The 17,654-nt window shown below is 43.2% G+C and overlaps 1 protein-coding gene across 2 annotated transcripts in view; it reads right to left on the reverse strand.

The window, feature by feature from the left end:
- LOC141129926 (uncharacterized) overlaps positions 1–17,654 on the reverse strand; it is a 207,078-nt gene that overhangs the window by 12,289 nt on the left and 177,135 nt on the right. For both annotated transcript variants that reach the window (XM_073617955.1, XM_073617956.1), the window contains one exon: positions 6,532–6,588. In XM_073617955.1, the coding sequence (XP_073474056.1) occupies positions 6,532–6,588 (57 nt within the window). The remainder of the gene's footprint in view (positions 1–6,531; positions 6,589–17,654) is intronic.

Below are 17,654 nucleotides of genomic sequence, written 5' to 3' on the forward strand. Positions count from 1 at the left end.
TTAGGGTCAGATAGGGTCTGCATCGCCCCAGGCAGCGTCAGGTAAGCGCCAGTACCGCTAACACCCACGCACGCAGCATACACCTCCCTTAGTGGTATAGTATCTGAACAGATTGATATCTGATCCGATCAGATCTATACTAGCGTCCCCAGCAGTTTAGGGTTCCCAAAAATGCAGTGTTAGTGGGATCAGCCCAGATACCTGCTAGCACCTGCGTTTTGCCCCTCCGCCCGGCCCAGACCACCCAAGTGCAGTATCGATCGATCATTGAAACTTACATAACACTAAACGCATAACTGCAGCGTTTGCAGAGTCAGGCCTGATACCTGTGATCGCTAACAGTTTTTTTGGTAGCGTTTTGGTGAACTGACAAGCACCAGCGGCCTAGCACACCCCGGTCGTAGTCAAACAGTGTCCCGCTGCCACCATGAAGAAGACAAACACAGGCCCGTCGTGCCCATAATGCCCTTCCTGCTGCATTTGCCAATCCTAATTGGGAACCCACCACTTCTGCAGCACCCGTACTTCCCCCATTCACATCCCCAACCAAATGCAGTCGGCTGCATTAGAGGCATTTTCTTTATGTCCTCCCGAGTACTCCTACCCAACGAACCCCCCCCAAAAAAGATGTCGTGTCTGCAGCAAGCGCGGATATAGGCGTGACACGGGCTATTATTGTCCCTCCTGTCCTGACAATCCTGGTCTTTGCATTTGTGAATGTTTTGAACGCTACCATACACTAGTTGAGTATTAGCGTACAGCATTGCACAGACTAGGCACACTTTCACAGGGTCTCCCAAGATGCCATCGCATTTTGAGAGACCCGAACCTGGAACCGGTTACAGTTACAAAAGTTACAGTTACAAAAAAGTGTAAAAAAAAAAAAAAAAAAAAAAAACAAAAAAAAAATTAAAAAAAATAGTTGTCGTTTTATTGTTCTCTCTCTCTCTATTGTTCTGCTCTTTTTTACTGTATTCTATTCTGTAATGTTTTATTGTTATTATGTTTTATCATGTTTGCTTTTCAGGTATGCAATTTTTTATACTTTACCTACTTCACCGTTTACTGTGTTTTATTGTTAACCATTTTTTTGTCTTCAGGTACGCCATTCAGCTGCAGTGCGGATTTATTTATCTTGACAGCAACAGCGTTTGCTCCCACGATATATAAAGCAGTGACTCCAGCGGAGGTGATATACGGCCGAAGCATGGGGGCAGCAGAGGGCGGAGGAGCGATTTGCTCCTACTTTTTGCAGGAGGATGCCCCCATGCTTCGGCATATATAAACGGTGCATGTATGCCCATCATTAGAAGTGGGTGGATGAAGGGAGGTATTCTAAACCGATCAATCTCTTTTTTTCGTTCAGCCCACAGGCTGCATAAAAAAAAAAAGATTACAATATATGCCCAACAAGGACCAGCAACGTACTGGTATGTTGCTGGACTTTGAGTGGTTATACCAGAATGATGCCTGCAGGTTTAGTTATCATCTTGGTATCATTCTTTTCAGCCAGCGGTCGGCTTTCATGTAAAAGCAATCCTAGCGACTAATTAGCCTCTAGACTGCTTTTACAAGCAGTGGGAGGGAATGCCCCCACCGTCTTCCATGTTTTTCTCTGGCTCTCCTGTCCCAACAGGGAACCTGAGAATGCAGCCGGTGATTCAGCCAGCTGACCATAGAGCTGATCAGAGACCAGAGTGGCTCCAAACATCTCTATGGCCTTAGAAACCGGAAGCTATGAGCATTTCATCACTTAGATTTCGCCGGATGTAAACAGCGCCATTGGGAAAGCATTTTATCACACCGATCTTGGTGTGGTCAGATGCTTTGAGGGCAGAGGAGAGATCTAGGGTCTAATAGACCCCAATTTTTTCAAAAAAGAGTATCTGTCACTACCTATTGCTATCATAGGGGAGATTTACATTCCCTGAGATAATAAAAATGATTTAAACAAAAAAAAATGAAAGGAACAGTTTAAAAATAAGATAAAAAAGCAAAAAAAACGATAAAGAAAAAAAAAAAAAAAAAAAAGCACCCCTGTGCCACCTATCAGACCTCACTTTTTGTCACAAAGTTTTGAAAATTGAAAAAAGAAAAAAAAATGTTTTTTTCTTGTCTTTCTTCATCTTCAAAAACAAATGAGAGCTTCAAAATACTCACTATGCCTCTCAGCAAATAGCTTGGGGTGTCTACTTTCCAAAATGGGGTCATTTGGGGGGGGGGTTTGTGCCATCTGGGCATTCCATGGTCTCCGAAACTGTGATAGGCAGTGAAGAGTGAAATCAAAAATTTACGCCCTTAGAAATCCTGAATTCCCACAGTTTCGGTGATTGGTTTTCGGAGCCCCGTACGCGGCTAGGCTCCCAAAAAGTCCCACACATGTGGTATCCCTGTACTCAGGAGAAGCAGCTAAATGTATTTTGGGGTGCAATTCCACATATGCCCATGGCCTGTGTGAGCAATATATCATTTAGTGACAACTTTGTGCAAAAAAAAAAAAAAAAAACTGTCACTTTCCCGCAACTTGTGTCAAAATATAAAATATTCCATGGACTCAACATGCCTCTCAGCAAATAGCTTGGGGTGTCTACTTTCCAAAATGGGGTCATTTGGGGGGGGGGGGGTTGTGCCATCTGGGCATTTTATGGTGTGTGAGCAATATATCATTTAGTGACAACTTTTTGTAAATTTTTTTTTTTTCATTATTCAATCACTTGGGACAAAAAAAAATTAATATTCAATGGGCTCAACATGCCTCTCAGCAATTTCCTTGGGGTGTCTACTTTCCAAAATGGGGTCATTGGGGGGGGGGGGGGTTGAACTGCCCTGCCATTTTAGCACTTCAAGAAATGACATAGGCAGTCATAAATTAAAGGCTGTGTAAATTCCAGAAAATGTACCCTAGTTTGTAGACGCTATAACTTTTGCACAAACCAATAAATATACGCTTATTGACATTTTTCTTACCAAAGACATGTGGCCGAATACAGACTAGAATTGAGTTTATTGGATTTTTTTTTTTATAACAAAAAGTAGAAAATATCATTTTTTTTCGAAATTTTCGGTCTTTTTCCGTTTATAGCGCAAAAAATAAAAACGGCAGAGGTGATCAAATACCATCAAAAGAAAGCTCTATTTGTGGGAAGAAAAGGACACAAATTTCGTTTGGGTACAGCATTGCATGACCGCGCAATTAGCAGTTAAAGCGACGCAGTGCCAAATTGTAAAAAGTGCTCTGGTCAGGGAGGGGGTAAATCCTTCCAGGGCTGAAGTGGTTAACTAATGACACCACCGGGCTTCTAATTCACTCCCTGGTTATCTCTCGCCTCGACTACTGCAACTCCCTCCTCATTGGATTACCTTTACATAGACTATCCCCCCTTCAGTCCATAATGAATGCCGCTGCAAGACTCATCCACCTTACCAACCATTCAGTGTCCTCCACCCCTCTCTGCCAATCCCTCCAGACTTCCACTCACCCAACGAATAAAATTCAAAGTACTAACAATAATTTACAAAGCCATCCATAACTCTGCCCCCAGCTACATCACTAACCTAGTCTCAAAATACCAACCAAGCCTCTCTTATCGGTCTCCAAGACCTCCTGCTCTCTAGTTTCCTTGTCACCTCCTCCCATGCTCGCCTCCAGTATTTCTCCGGAGCTTCTCCCATCCTTTGGAACTCCCTACCCCAATCTGTCCGACTGTCCCCTAATTTATGCATCTTTAAATGATCCCTGAAAACCCTTCTCTTTAACTGCTTGCTGCCCGCCCACCGTCAAATGACAGCGGAACGGAGCAGCTCTCGTTCTGGGACGTCATATGACGGCATCCCAGAAAGGCCGTCCCGCGCGCCCGTGTTGCTAGGACATGGCGCGACCCCGATCTCTGTAAAAAGCCGCGTCCGTGGCTCTTTAACCATGTGATCGGCTGTGCCGAATCACAGCCGGTCACATATAAACATGGAAGTGCCGGTAATCGGCTCTCCTCGCCTCACACTGACAGAGTGTGAGGAGAGGAGAGCCGATCAGTGGCATCTCCTCACAGGGGGATATGTAAAAATGTAATCAGGGCACTGATCATCAGTGCCCTGATTACAATAGAAAAAAAGTGCCCACCAATGCCAGCTATCAGTGCCCACCAGTGGCAGCAATCATTGCCCACCACTGCCCTCAAGTGCCACCAATCAGTGCCCATTAGCGATGCCAGTCAGTCCTGGCAATCAGTGCCACCTATCAGTGCTGCCCATCACTGCTGTCAATCAATGCCCATCAGTGCCACCCATCAATGCCCATCAGTACTGCCTATCCGTGCCTCCTATTAGTGCCCACCAGTGCCACCTAACAGTGCCCATCAGTGCCGCCTATCAGTGCTCATCAGTGCCACCTATCAGTGCCCATAAGTGCGGCATATTAGTGCCTCCTCATCAGTGCCCATAAGTACCACCTCATCAATGCCCACCAGTTCAGCATATATGTGCCCATTAGTGCCGTCTCATCAGCGCACATCAGTGAAGGTAAAAAATTACAACATTTACTGACAGAAAAAAAGTAAAAAACATTTTATTTTCAAAATTTTTTTTTGTATAAAATAAAAAAACCCAGCAGTGATTAAATACCACCAAAAGAAAGCTCTATTTGTGTGAAGAAAATGATAAAAAAATGTGTTTGGGTAAATTGTAGCATGACCGCGCAATTGTCATTCAAAGTGCGACAGCGCTGAAAGCTGAAAAATGGCTTGGGCAGGAAGGGGGTGTTAGTGCCTGGTAGGCAAGTGGTTAAAGAAGCCTATTCTTCTTCTAACTAATATACTGTTTTACCTCCATCAGCTCATCCCCCACAGCTATTACATTTTGTATCAATTGACCCTTCCTTTTAGATTGCAAGCTCTAATTAGCAGGGCCCCCTTATTCCTCTTTTACCAAATTGTAATGTAACTGTAATGTCTGCCTTCATTTTGTTAAGCGCTGCACAAACTGTTGGCGCTATATAAATCCTGTATTATAATAATAATAATCTCATTACAATGGCATCTGGAAATCAGTAGGATATATCAGGCAGCAAGCCACGGACCTGTCAGTATACGCATGCTGACCTGTGCCCACAGCCAATGGGCACATGATCATCATACCTGGACCATGGAGCAATGCAAAAAAGTGGCCTGGTTTGATGAATTATGTTTTTTTACATCATGTGGATGGCTAGGTGCATGTGCATCGCTTTCCTGGAGAAGGCATGGCACCAGGATGCAGTATGAGAAGAAGGCAATATTGGCAGAGGCAATATGATGCTTTGGGCAATGTTCTGCTGGGAAACTTTGGGTCCTGCCATTCATGTGGATGTTACTTGACACATATCACCTACCTAAACATTGCTGCTGACCAAGTACATGGAAACAGTATTCTCTGATGGAAGTGGCCTATTTTAGCAGGATAACACTCCCTGTCACACTGCAAAATTGTTCAAGAATAGTTTGAGGAACACAACAACGAGTTTGAGGTGTTGATTTGGCCTCCAAATTCGCCATATCTCAATACAACTGAGCAACTGTGGGATGTGCTGGAAAAACAAGTCAAATCCATAGAGACCCCCACCTTGTAACTAATAGGTGTTAAAAGATCTGATACTGATAGCCTGGTGCCAGATATCACAGCATACCTTCAGAGGTCTAGTGGTGTCCATGCCTCAACAGGTCAAAGCTGTTTTAGCAGCAAAAGGGGAACCTTCCCAATATTAGGTGGGTGGCTATAGAGTTATAACTGATTGGTGTACAGTATATGTCTGTGAAAACACTGAAACACCCATAGACACCCTCTGGCTGACCTATCTTTGAGGGGAAAAATGTTAAATGAATTTCCCTAGGTAAATACTTATGTACTTATGCAATTATTTCTGAATTGTCTGCTTGGTGTATAAAGCTCAAGAGCTGTGCATGTTTAAATAAAGATTTTTATCATTTGCTAAAAAAGTGAGTTAGTACTACAGGTAAAGCTAGCTACAACCAAACATTACAGTATACTTGCTTATTTTGACACTGGTAACAGTACTTTAAGAGTGGTCTCTAGTAAATGCTTCTTGGAAGCTCAACCTCGACCCTCTCAAATGCAACCTACAATTCAGCTATATCTTAGTAAGATGCACTCACTTCTGCTAAGCTTTCTGGGGTTGATTTATTAAAGGCAAATAGACTGTGCACTTTGTAAAGTACAGTTGCAAGGGCATTTGCTCCAGAGCTTAGTAAACGAGGGGATGCTCTATTCACTTCCATCATCAAATCATTCATGGGCAAGCAAAAATGCGTTTTATTTTCCTTCCATGTGATTTATTTTTTGCAAAGTGAAGCTTCACCTCATTTACTAAGCTCTGCAACAAAATCCCTTGCAGAGTGCAACTGCACTTGCAAAGTGCACAGTCTATTTGCCTTTAGTAAATCTAACCTAATGTCTTTTAGAACATGAAACCAAGCTTTTCGAAGATATACGCTAGTGATTCATAGTCTCCTAGTTGTGCTATGATAAATATTTTTAGCTCACCTGTTTTACTTAGTAAATTATTGCCTTCTGAATTTTCCAAAGAACCTACAATACAAACTGAGCGCATATATGTTATACATTTTATAAATATAACAGTAATCCAGCACAGAGTAATGACAACTAGTAAATGCAACACATTTAGAATATTTAATAGAAAAGCTTAATGGAAAAGGTAACATAAAGGACATATGAAAGAACAAGAATTCCTGCACTAAACTGTTATTGTTGGGGCAAAAGTTTTAAGATTTGAAAAAGTAATGGAGGTGTGCATTGTTCTTGACAGGATTATATGTTCAAACAAGAGGAACCTTATTTTGTCCAACATGATTGCAGTCCATCTTTTTGTCAAGGCAATGAGGCAAATTAATGTGCAAACATACAGCATATACTCCTAAATCCCACTCCCAAAAAAGTGGCATCACACAGTGTCATTAAAACAGTGCAGGCTGAAGTAAGGTCAAAGAGCAGCACAAAAAATGAATACCACAAACAGGGACAATGAGTTTCTACCTAAAGTTTAGATGATGGATCATTGTATTAAGTGTGTGATGTTAATAAACATTCAAGCAAAGTGAAAAAGGTGGAGATGCCAAAACAAAAAATACAATAAATACTGCAGCAACATATGACCAAAAACGTAATGGCCACCGGGAGACAGGATCACTCATGTGCCGGAAGAAACAAAAGAAAATCGAGTCAGTAAGCTGCAGCCAAACACATTGAAACTGAGTATGTACTATGAGAAAGGTATACATTATCCATATCAAATAAAAAAATAAAACATGCCATTTTTTTTCGCGCTGGAGTCACGTGACCCTACTTCTTGCCTGAGATGTTGCTCTTGCCTCCTCAACTCCAGTAAGATCCTTTTCATAGTTTTTCTTTCAAACCTATAAACAAAGATTCTATCTTCTAGTTCTCTAGATTGCTTTAAAATGTACAAAGAAAAGAGGTGCAAGGCTACCCTAGTGTGTAGCCTTGTTTAATGCTAAAAAATGCTAATTCAAGCTAAAAGGGTTACACTCACAAACATGGATCTAAAAGTCGCATGTACAGCAAGGTGGATGTGTCCCCTCCTGGCCTGAATGAATGGGTTGGCTCCCAAAGGCGAATGATGTGGATGGGGGATGTTGTTAGAGCGGACTTCGCTTTCTCATCGTGTCATGCTGTGTTTACTGTGAGACACGCACACGGACCAGCCGGCGCTGCGTGACGTCACTCGCGGCTGTGAATGGAAGACCAAGTGAGTGAAGTAACTCCTCCTGGCTAACAGAGCGGTTACCACAACAACATGTTTCGGAGGCGTGGTCTCCTTCTTCGGGTCACGCCCTTCTCTCCTCTAGCCTGCTTTTGTATGTGAAACCTCCCGCCCCTCCCACGGAACAACAAATGCCATTCGACAGGTCAGGAGCAAGGAGCTCACAACAGGAACTATATTATATTTAAAGAGGGGAGGGCCTGATACATAGCAACAACGTTCAAGGTAAAAAGAATATATATACATTTAATGCATTTACTTTAAAAAAGTTAAAATAAAAATTCTAAATAGATATAGTGTTTAACCTCTTCAATACCCAGCCATAGTCAAATGACGCCCACAGATGAGACCTCCCATCCTGGGTGGGCGTCATATGACGGCCTTGGCTTTCCGCCGCTACTGCGGGCCCCTGAGGGCCCGCAGAGCAGCGATCGGGGTTGCGTTGTGTCCCTCGGGACACAGCCGTTCCCCGATGGGGGTATTGGAGCAGCTGCGGCAGGCGGTGGAGCTTCGGGAGAGGCAGAGCCTGCCACTATGCAGAGCGGCATTGGGAAGTGGCATGCACGGTGCCCGCGCGTGCCTCCGGTGGCACGCAGAGCGTTGATCGGGGCTGAGGCTTTTCCCTTGGATACAGCTCAGTCCCGATCAGTGTAGCCAATGAAATGGCTCTTTACCACGTGACCGGCTGTGTCCAATCATAGCCAGTCACTAATGTAAACAAAACACTGTGTGTAACTGCTGTTGCTGGGTTCTCCTCTACACACACCGATCCAGTGTGAGGAGGAGATCAGCTAACTGTGAGTTACACATTGTGCTATACATATATGTACTACTGTGCCCAGATTGCCCCCCCTAAATAAAGAGTACCTATCATCAGGAGTACCCGCCACCTCACCACCAGAGTACCTGCCACCTCACCACCTGCCACCAGAGTACCCGCCACCTCATCACCTGCCACCAGAGTACCCGCCACCTCACCACCTGCCACCAGTGTACCCGCCACCTCATCACCTGCCACCAGAGTACCTGCCACCTCACTACCTGCCACCAGAGTACCTGCCACCTCACCACCTGCCACCAGAGTACCCGCCACCTCACCACCAGAGTACCTGCCACCAGAGTACCTGTCACCTAACCAGAGTACCTGCCACCTCACCACCTGCCACCAGAGTACCTGTCACCTCACCAGAGTACCTGCCACCTCACCACCTGCCACCAGAGTACCTGCCACCAGAGTACATACAGCCAGTCAGCCACTATGTCCAGAAAGGTGTACACCCCAGAAGAGGCATACCAAATACTCAGTCTGACCGATAAGAGCAACGGAGAGCTCTCACCGCTCAGTTCTGATTCCAATTCTGGTTCGGAATATGAGCCCCCCGAAGGCAGCACATCAGGACCTGAATCAGAGGAGGAAGCAGGGTCAGCCACGATCCCCCTTTTACAGCACAGTCAGGTGTGCAGGTCAACACTGCATGTTTTTCCCAAATGGATTTTTTAAATTTATTTTTCCCTGACGAATTGATTCAAGGCATCGTGGACCAAACCAATCTCTTTGCCCAACAATTCATTGCAACCAACCCCAGCTCCAGCTATGCCTGCCCTTTTGAATGGAGACCCCTAACAGTGGTGGAGCTTAAATTGTTTTTAGGCCTAACGCTCAACATGGGGCTTACAAAAAAAATGAAAGGCATAAGTATTGGTTGACCAAACCCATCCACCATATGCCAATTTTTTAATCGGCCATGTCCAGGTCCCGATACGAAATTATAATGCGCTTCATGCATTTCAGTGACAACTCACAATGCCCCCCCCCCGAAATCACCCAAACTTTGACAAACTATATAAAGTTTGCACCCCTAATTAATTTTTTTTCCAAGAAGTTTTCCGAACTTTATGTCCCTGAAAAAAATATATCTGTGGACGAATCCCTGGTGCATTTCACAGGCCGGCTGAGAATCAAGGAATATATCCCCAGTAAGAGGGCGAGGTACGGCTTGAAGCTTAATGAGCTTTGTGAAAGTGCCACCGGTTATGTGTACTCATTCCGAGTGTAGGAAGGCAAAGATTCCCAGCTCCAGCCCCCTGAGTGCCCCTCGTACATGGGAATAAGTGGAAAAATTGTTTGGGAGTTGGCATTCCCACTCCTCCAAAAGGGGTATCATATTTACCTGGACAACTATTACACTAGTTTGCCCCTTCTCCGCCACCTATATCTAAAAAAAACTTTGGCCTGTGGTACAACAAGGGAAAACCGAAAGGGCTTCCCACAGCATCTTGTCACCACAACCATTCAAAGGGGGAATCGACAAGCTTGAGGAACGAGGAAGTGTTGGCTGTGAAGTGGAGGGATAGGAAAGATGTGTACATCATGTCCACCATCCACGATGACACCTCGGTGGAACTACACAGAAGACACGGTACCATTCGCAAGACTTCCTGTATCAACGAGTACAATAAATACATGGGGGGGGGGGGGGGTAGATTTAAATGATCAATTGTTGCAGCCCTATCTTTCAACAAGAAAATCCCTCTTCTGGTACAAAAAAGTTGCAATTTTCTTTTTTCATTTGGCCCTTTTAAATTCTGCCTTTTACCTGCACTGACCTCGGCCTGTTGACCATGTTTTTGCCTGCCCCTTGGATTGATCTTTCACCCTGCTACACAGGGGTCTCACATATGTGAGGGGCTCCAGAGTAGTGTTCTGAGTTCAGAAAAACAGTTTTTGGTTTTCTGTGTTCCCAGAACAGGGTCTGGTTGCCCGGAGGCTTCAAAGCAATTTGGGTGGGAGAAGCCTCTACCCCTGTCCCCATTCTTTCCTGACCGATGCCCTAAGCTTGATGGTACTGCCTGCTCCCTGGACAAATACTCTGGCTGTGCTGACCATACCTCTGCCTGCTGCATGTAATAACTATGGACAGTATTCCTGCCTGCTGCATGGACGATCCTTTGATCCTTTTGCTGCTGCTGACCACATCCCTGCCTGCTATCTGGACCAATGCTTTGGCTGTGCTGACATAGCTACCTGTACTGACTATTCCTGCCTGCTGCCTGTTTTGCTGTCGCTGTCCACGTTCCTCCCTGCTGCCTGGACCAATGCTCTTCTCTGTGGACCACTGCACTACTAAAACCACAGGTAATCTTTTCTTTGCCCTTTACTCAGCAGAATGTATTTTTATTTGTAATTGGTATGTACAGCACATGCTATGTGTTAGAAATATGAGGGGCCTTCAACAATGTGATAGGTTGGCAGGAATTTCTGTGTGTAATGTATGCTCCTAGAACAACTGACAGTGCTACTTGGATGTTGGGCCTCTGTATGTGGCCAGGCTATGTAAAAGTCTCACACATGTGGTATTGCCATACTCAGGAGGAGTAGCAGAATGTATTTTGGGGTGTCCTTTTTGCTATGTACATGCTGTGTGTTGGACATATCTTATAAATGGACAACTTTGTGTAAAAAAAAAAGGGTTTTCATTTTTTTTCCACATTTTCCAAAAACTTCTGTAAAAAAATGAACCATTCAAAAGACTCATTATGCCTCATAGCTTATACGTTGGGGTGTTAGCTTTCCAAAATGGGGTCATTTTGTGGGTGTTTCCATTGTCCTGGTGCTCCAGGGTCTTCAAAACTGTAATAGGTGGTTGAGAAATGAGATGTGTAATTTATGCTTGTAGAAAGCCTGACGGTGCTACTTAGATGTTGGGCCTCTGTATGTGGCCAAGCTGTGTAAAAGTCTCACACATGTGGTATCGCCATACCCGGGAGGAGTAGCAGAATGTATTTTGGGGTGTCAGTTTTGCTATGTGTTGGTAATATCTTATAAATGGACAACTTTGTATTAAAAAAAATGCGTTTTCATTTTTTTCCCACATATTCCAAAAACTTTGGGAAAAAAATTAACCCTTCAAAAGACTAATTATGCCTCATAGATTATACGTTGGGGTGTTAGCTTTCCAAAATGGGGTCATTTTATGTTTCCATTGTCCTGGTGCTGCAGGGCCTTCAAAATTGTAATAGGTGGTTGAGAAATGAGATGTGTAATTTATGCTCCTAGAATGCCTGAAGCTGCTATTTCAATGTTGGGCTTCTGTATGTGGCCAGGCTGTGTAAAAGTCTCACACATTTGGTATTGCCATACTCAGGAGGTGTAGCAGAATATATTTTGGGGTGTCATTTTTGCTATGTACATGCTATGTGTTGGAAATGTCTTATTAATGGACAACTTTGTGTAAAAAAAAATGCGTTTTCATTTTTTTTCACAGTTTCCAAAAACGTCTGGAAAAAAATGAACCGTTCAAGACTCATTATGCCTCATAGATTATACATTGGGGTGTTAGCTTTCCAAAATGGGGTCATTTTGTGGGCGTTTCCATTGTCCTGGTGCTCCAGGGTCTTCAAAACTGTAATAGGTGGTTGAGAAATGAGATGTGTAATTTATGCATGTAGAACACCTGACGGTGCTACTTCAATGTTGGGCTTCTGTATGTGGCCAGGCTGTGTAAAAGTCTCACGCATGTGGTATCGCCATACTCGGGAGGAGTAGCAGAATGTATTTTGGGGTTTTAGTTTTGCTATGTACATGCTATGTGTTGGAAATATCTTATAAATGGACAACTTTGTATTAAAAAAATGCGTTTTCATTTTTCCCCCACATATTCCAAAAACTACTGGAAAAAAATGAACCCTTCAAAAGACTTATTATGCCTCATAGATTATACGTTGGGGTGTTAGCTTTCCAAAATGGGGTCATTTTGTGGGCGTTTCCATTGACCTGGTGCTCCAGGGCCTTCAAAAGTGTGATCGGTTGTCATCAAATGAGATGTGCAATTTATGCTCGTAAAATGCCTGACGGTGCTAGTTGGATGTTAGACCTCTGTATGTGGCCAGGCTGTGTAAAAGTCTCACACATGTGGTATCACTATACTCAGGAGGAGTAGCAGAATGTATTTTGGGGTGTCATTGCAAGTATGCGTGTGCTGTGTGAGAGAAATAACTTGTTTTTATGACAATTTTGTGCAAAAAAAAAAAAATTTCCAAGAATTGTGGGAAAAAATTACAAGTTCAAACAACTCACCATGCCTCTTACTAAATACCTTGGAATGTCTGCTTTCCAAAAAGGGGTAATTTGGGGGGTATTTGTACTTCCCTGGCTTGTTAGGGCCTTAAAAAATCAGATAGGCCTTCAGTACATCAGGTGTGATCAGATGTGATCATTTTTCAATGATTTGCACCTTAGCTTGTAGATTCTATAACTTTCACAGAGACCAAATAATATACACTAATTTGGGTTATTTTTACTAAAGATATGTAGCAGTATACATTTTGGCCCAAATTTATGAAGAAAAATTACTTATTTGCAAAATTTTACAAAAGATCTGTATTCTGGCAATGACTCCATTCCTTTCTCCGCCAGGGATGGCGCTAGGCTGCTGTTTCCACATGAATTACGCACCAGCCCAGCTTGAACTGCACTTGTGGGACTCACCACATCACCAAGTGATACTGCAGTGCTGGTTTGTTTACGACCAGGGTGTACTAGGCTGCTGGTGGTCGCCAGTTCACCAGAAGATTGAGCGGCACTAGTACTGACACTCTGCTGCATATGAATATCATGCAGTTGTTGCACCTCAGCAACAGAAGAACGGGGTTGGGTACACCTAACCTTAGCAGGGACCACTACTCTGTCGTCAGAGCTATCTGTCGGGGTGCCGCTCTCTTCAGGCTCAAATACTGAGCCTGAATTTAACAGTGAGGACTCCCCGGTCTCATCTGTCATGCTCAGCATCCTGTAGGCCTCTTCACTAGTGTACCTTTGTTTGACATTTTGGACAATAAAATTAACTGCTAGCGCTAGCAGGGATCAGGCCTTACTCTGCTAAATGCTGTGGTTTTGTGTGCTTTGTTTTGGAAGTGACAGTGATCTTCTGATACTGCACTTGGGTGGGCTAGGCAGAGGGGCTAAACGCAGGTGCTGGAAGGTGTCTGGGCTGATCCTGCTAATGCCACGTTTTTGGGAACACTATACTAATGGGGACGCTAGTATAGGTCTGATCAGATCAAAGATATTGATTCGTTCAGACACCATATTAGTAATGGAGGTATATAGTGGGTGTGTTATGCCGTGTACACACGAGCGGACTTTTCGGCATTAAAGGTCCGACGGTCTTTCCGACGGACTTTTGATTGACTTCCGACGGACTTTTGAACGAACGGATTTGCCTACACACGATCACACCAAAGTCTGACGGATTCGTACTTGATGACGTACGACCGGACTAAAATAAGGAAGTTGATAGTCAGTAGCCAATAGCTGCCCTAGCGTCGGTTTTCGTTCGTCGGACTAGCATGTAGACAAACAGATTTTTCGCCGGGACTCGAGTCCGTCGGAAAGATTTGAAACATGTTCCAAATCTAAACTCCGTCTGATTTTCGACCGAAAAAGTCTGCTGCAGGTCCGATGAAGCCCACACACGGTCGGATTGTCCGACGGATTCGTCCTGTCGGACCAGTCCGGACGAAAAGTCCGCCCATGTGTACACGGCATTAGTGTTACTGGCAATCAAAGGGTTAAAATCTGACACTTTCTGGGATTGTTGCTAAAGCTAACACCTAACGGATGCTGACACTAACTAGCGTCACCTGTGACACTAATACAGTGATCAGAAAAAAAATCTATACACTATACTAATGACACTGTGACAGGGAGTGAAAGGGTTAACTGGGGGGGGGGGGTAATCAAGCTGTTAAACCTTTATTAGGGAATATATTGGGGGGTACCCTAAAATCGAACTGCCCTAACGGTGTTTAGTGTGGCACCAATACAATGATCATTAAAAAATATGAACACTGCACTTGATGACACTGTGAAAAAGAGTGAAATGGTTAACTGGGGGGGGGGGGGGGGGGGCGATCAGGGGGTGAAAATATGTGCCTTTGTGTACTGGTGTTAGTGTAATTTTGGTGTACTCACGGTGAGATGCTCTCTCCCCGCACGCTGGAACCGAAAGGGCTCCAGGAGGGGAGATTGCATCACTTCCTGTGCCTGTATTTACATCACACAGGCATAGGAAGTTTGTCCATTGGTCAGAACCGATCAGCAGGTCCAGGCCACAAATCATCGGCCTGGACCTGATGAGTGATTGGTTCAGAACGCAATCCGATCACCGCGGTGACGACTGGGGCGCACGCCGTCCCGGGCACGAGTCACGTACCTGTACGTGACTTTGCGTAGCCGGGCTGCCCTGTTGCAGTGTATGTACGTGGGGCATTCCAGAAATACTTGTGTATGGCTACATTATAACACACACATTTCGAACAATATTGATAATGAATAAAACAAACCAAAAATATAATGGGTTTATAAATGAATGGTATGGGAATAAAGACGGCGCTGCCCTCTAATTGATTGGGTGCTATAAACTAGTGTGGTAAGTGAACCCTGATAATAAAATTATGTGTCCATAGTGCAATCTCACAGAATTTTCAGAAATAACCAAAGAGCAAAAAAACGAAAAATCAAAAAACCAAAAAAACCAAAAAAAACAAAAACCGTAACCTCAGTACATGAGACACTAATAAATAAATAAAATCCCCCCAGTGGGGTAGATACGTATGTCAAAATAGAGAGTGTAAAGATAAAAGTGAACTCTGTGATAAAATAGAAAAAATACAAAATATTATATTTCCTCAAAAGTTTTGGGACAAGATGGCGCCAAGAGTGATGTAAATTATGTGATAGAAAATAATTATTTATATGTGTATGTAGTGCTACTGTGGTATCCGTGTTGCCGTTACCATGTGTATATACAAATTAGTAACTAGGGTCATGGATTACTCCAATATTCAAAAGTATTGGGACACCATGGCATTTGTGAACCAAGAAAAAAAAAAAAAAACTTAATTTTTTTTTTTTTTCTTGGTTCACAAATGCCATGGTGTCCCAATACTTTTGAATATTGGAGTAATCCATGACCCTAGTTATTAATTTGTATATACACATGGTAACGGCAACACGGATACCACAGTAGCACTACATACACATATAAATAATTATTTTCTATCACATAATTCACATCACTCTTGGCGCCATCTTGTCCCAAAACTTTTGAGGAAATATAATATTTTGTATTTTTTCTATTTTATCACAGAGTTCACTTTTATCTTTACACTCTCTATTTTGACATACGTATCTACCCCACCGGGGGGATTTTATTTATTTATTAGTGTCTCATGTACTGAGGTTACGGTTTTTGGTTTTTTTGTTTTTTTTTGGTTTTTTGATTTTTCGTTTTTTTGCTCTTTGGTTATTTCTGAAAATTCTGTGAGATTGCACTATGGACACATAATTTTATTATCAGGGTTCACTTACCACACTAGTTTATAGCACCCACTCAATTAGAGGGCAGCGCCGTCTTTATTCCCATACCATTCACTTATTCAATAATTGGACCCTTTGGGGTACCAATCAGGAATAGGCAGCAGCTCTCACACTGTCCTAAGAGCGGACCTATCTACCTATAATGGGTTTATAGCTTCCTTTTAGATAATATGATATTTTGTTTTGGATATATATATATATATATATATATATATACATACATTGCCTTGCAAAAGTATTCAACCCCCTTGGCTTTTTACCTATTTTGTTACATTAGCCTTTAGTTCAATGTTTTTTTAATCTGAATTATATGTGATGGATCAGAACATAAAAGTTTAAGTTGGTGAAGTAAAATGAGAAAAATATTGTTATGAAGCCCATAAAAAGCTCTGGTGCAACCAATTACCTTCAGAAGTCACATAATTAGTGAAATGATGTCCACCTGTGTGCAAGCTAAGTGTCACATGATCTGTCATTACATATAAACACTTTTTTGAAAGGCCCCAGAGGCTGCAACACCTAAGCAAGAGGCACCACTAACCAAACACTGCCATGAAGACCAAGGAACTCTCCAAACAAGTAAGGGATAATGTTGTTGAGAAGTACAATTCAGGGTTAGGTTATAAAAAAATATCCAAATCTTTGATGATCCCTAGGAGCACCATCAAATATATCATAACCAAATGGAAAGAACATGGCACAACACCAAACCTGCCAAGAGACGGCCGTAGACCAAAACTCACAGACCGGGCAAGGAAGGCATTAATCAGAGAGGCAGTACAGAGACCTAAGGTAACACTGGAGGAGCTGCAGAGTTCCACAGCAGAGACTGGAGTATCTGTACATAGGATGACAATAAGCCCATAGAGTTGGGCTTTATGGCAGAGTGGCCAGAAGAAAGCCATTACTTTCAGCTAAAAACAAAATGGCACGTTTTGAGTTTGTGAAAAGGCATGTGGGAGACTCCCAAAATGTATGAAGGAAGGTGCTCTGGTCTGATTATACTAAAATGGAACTTTTTGGCCATCAAAGAAAACGCTATGTCTGGCGCAAGCCCAACACATCACATCACCCAAATAACACCATCCCCACAGTGAAACATGGTGGTGGTAGCATCATGCTATGGGGATGTTTTTCAGCAGTCGGGACTGGGAAACAGGTCAGAGTGAAAGATGGATGGTGCTAAATACAGGGATATTCTTGAGCAAAACCTGTACCACTCTGTGTGTGATTTGAGGCTAGGATGGAGGTTCACCTTCCAGCAGGACAGTGACCCCAAACACACTGCTAAAACAACACTTGAGTGGTTTAAGGGGAAACATGTAAATGTGTTGGAATGGCCTAGTCAAAGCCCAGACCTCAATCCGATTGAAAATCTGTGGGGTGATCTGAAGAGGGCTGTGCACAGGAGATGCCCTCGCAATCTGATGGATGTTTTTGCAAAAAAGAGTGGGCAAATATTGCCAAGTCAAGATGTGCCATACT

The sequence above is a fragment of the Aquarana catesbeiana genome, linkage group LG02 (genome assembly GCF_042186555.1).
Source record: "Aquarana catesbeiana isolate 2022-GZ linkage group LG02, ASM4218655v1, whole genome shotgun sequence".
In the NCBI taxonomy this organism is placed as follows: Eukaryota; Metazoa; Chordata; class Amphibia; order Anura; family Ranidae; genus Aquarana; species Aquarana catesbeiana.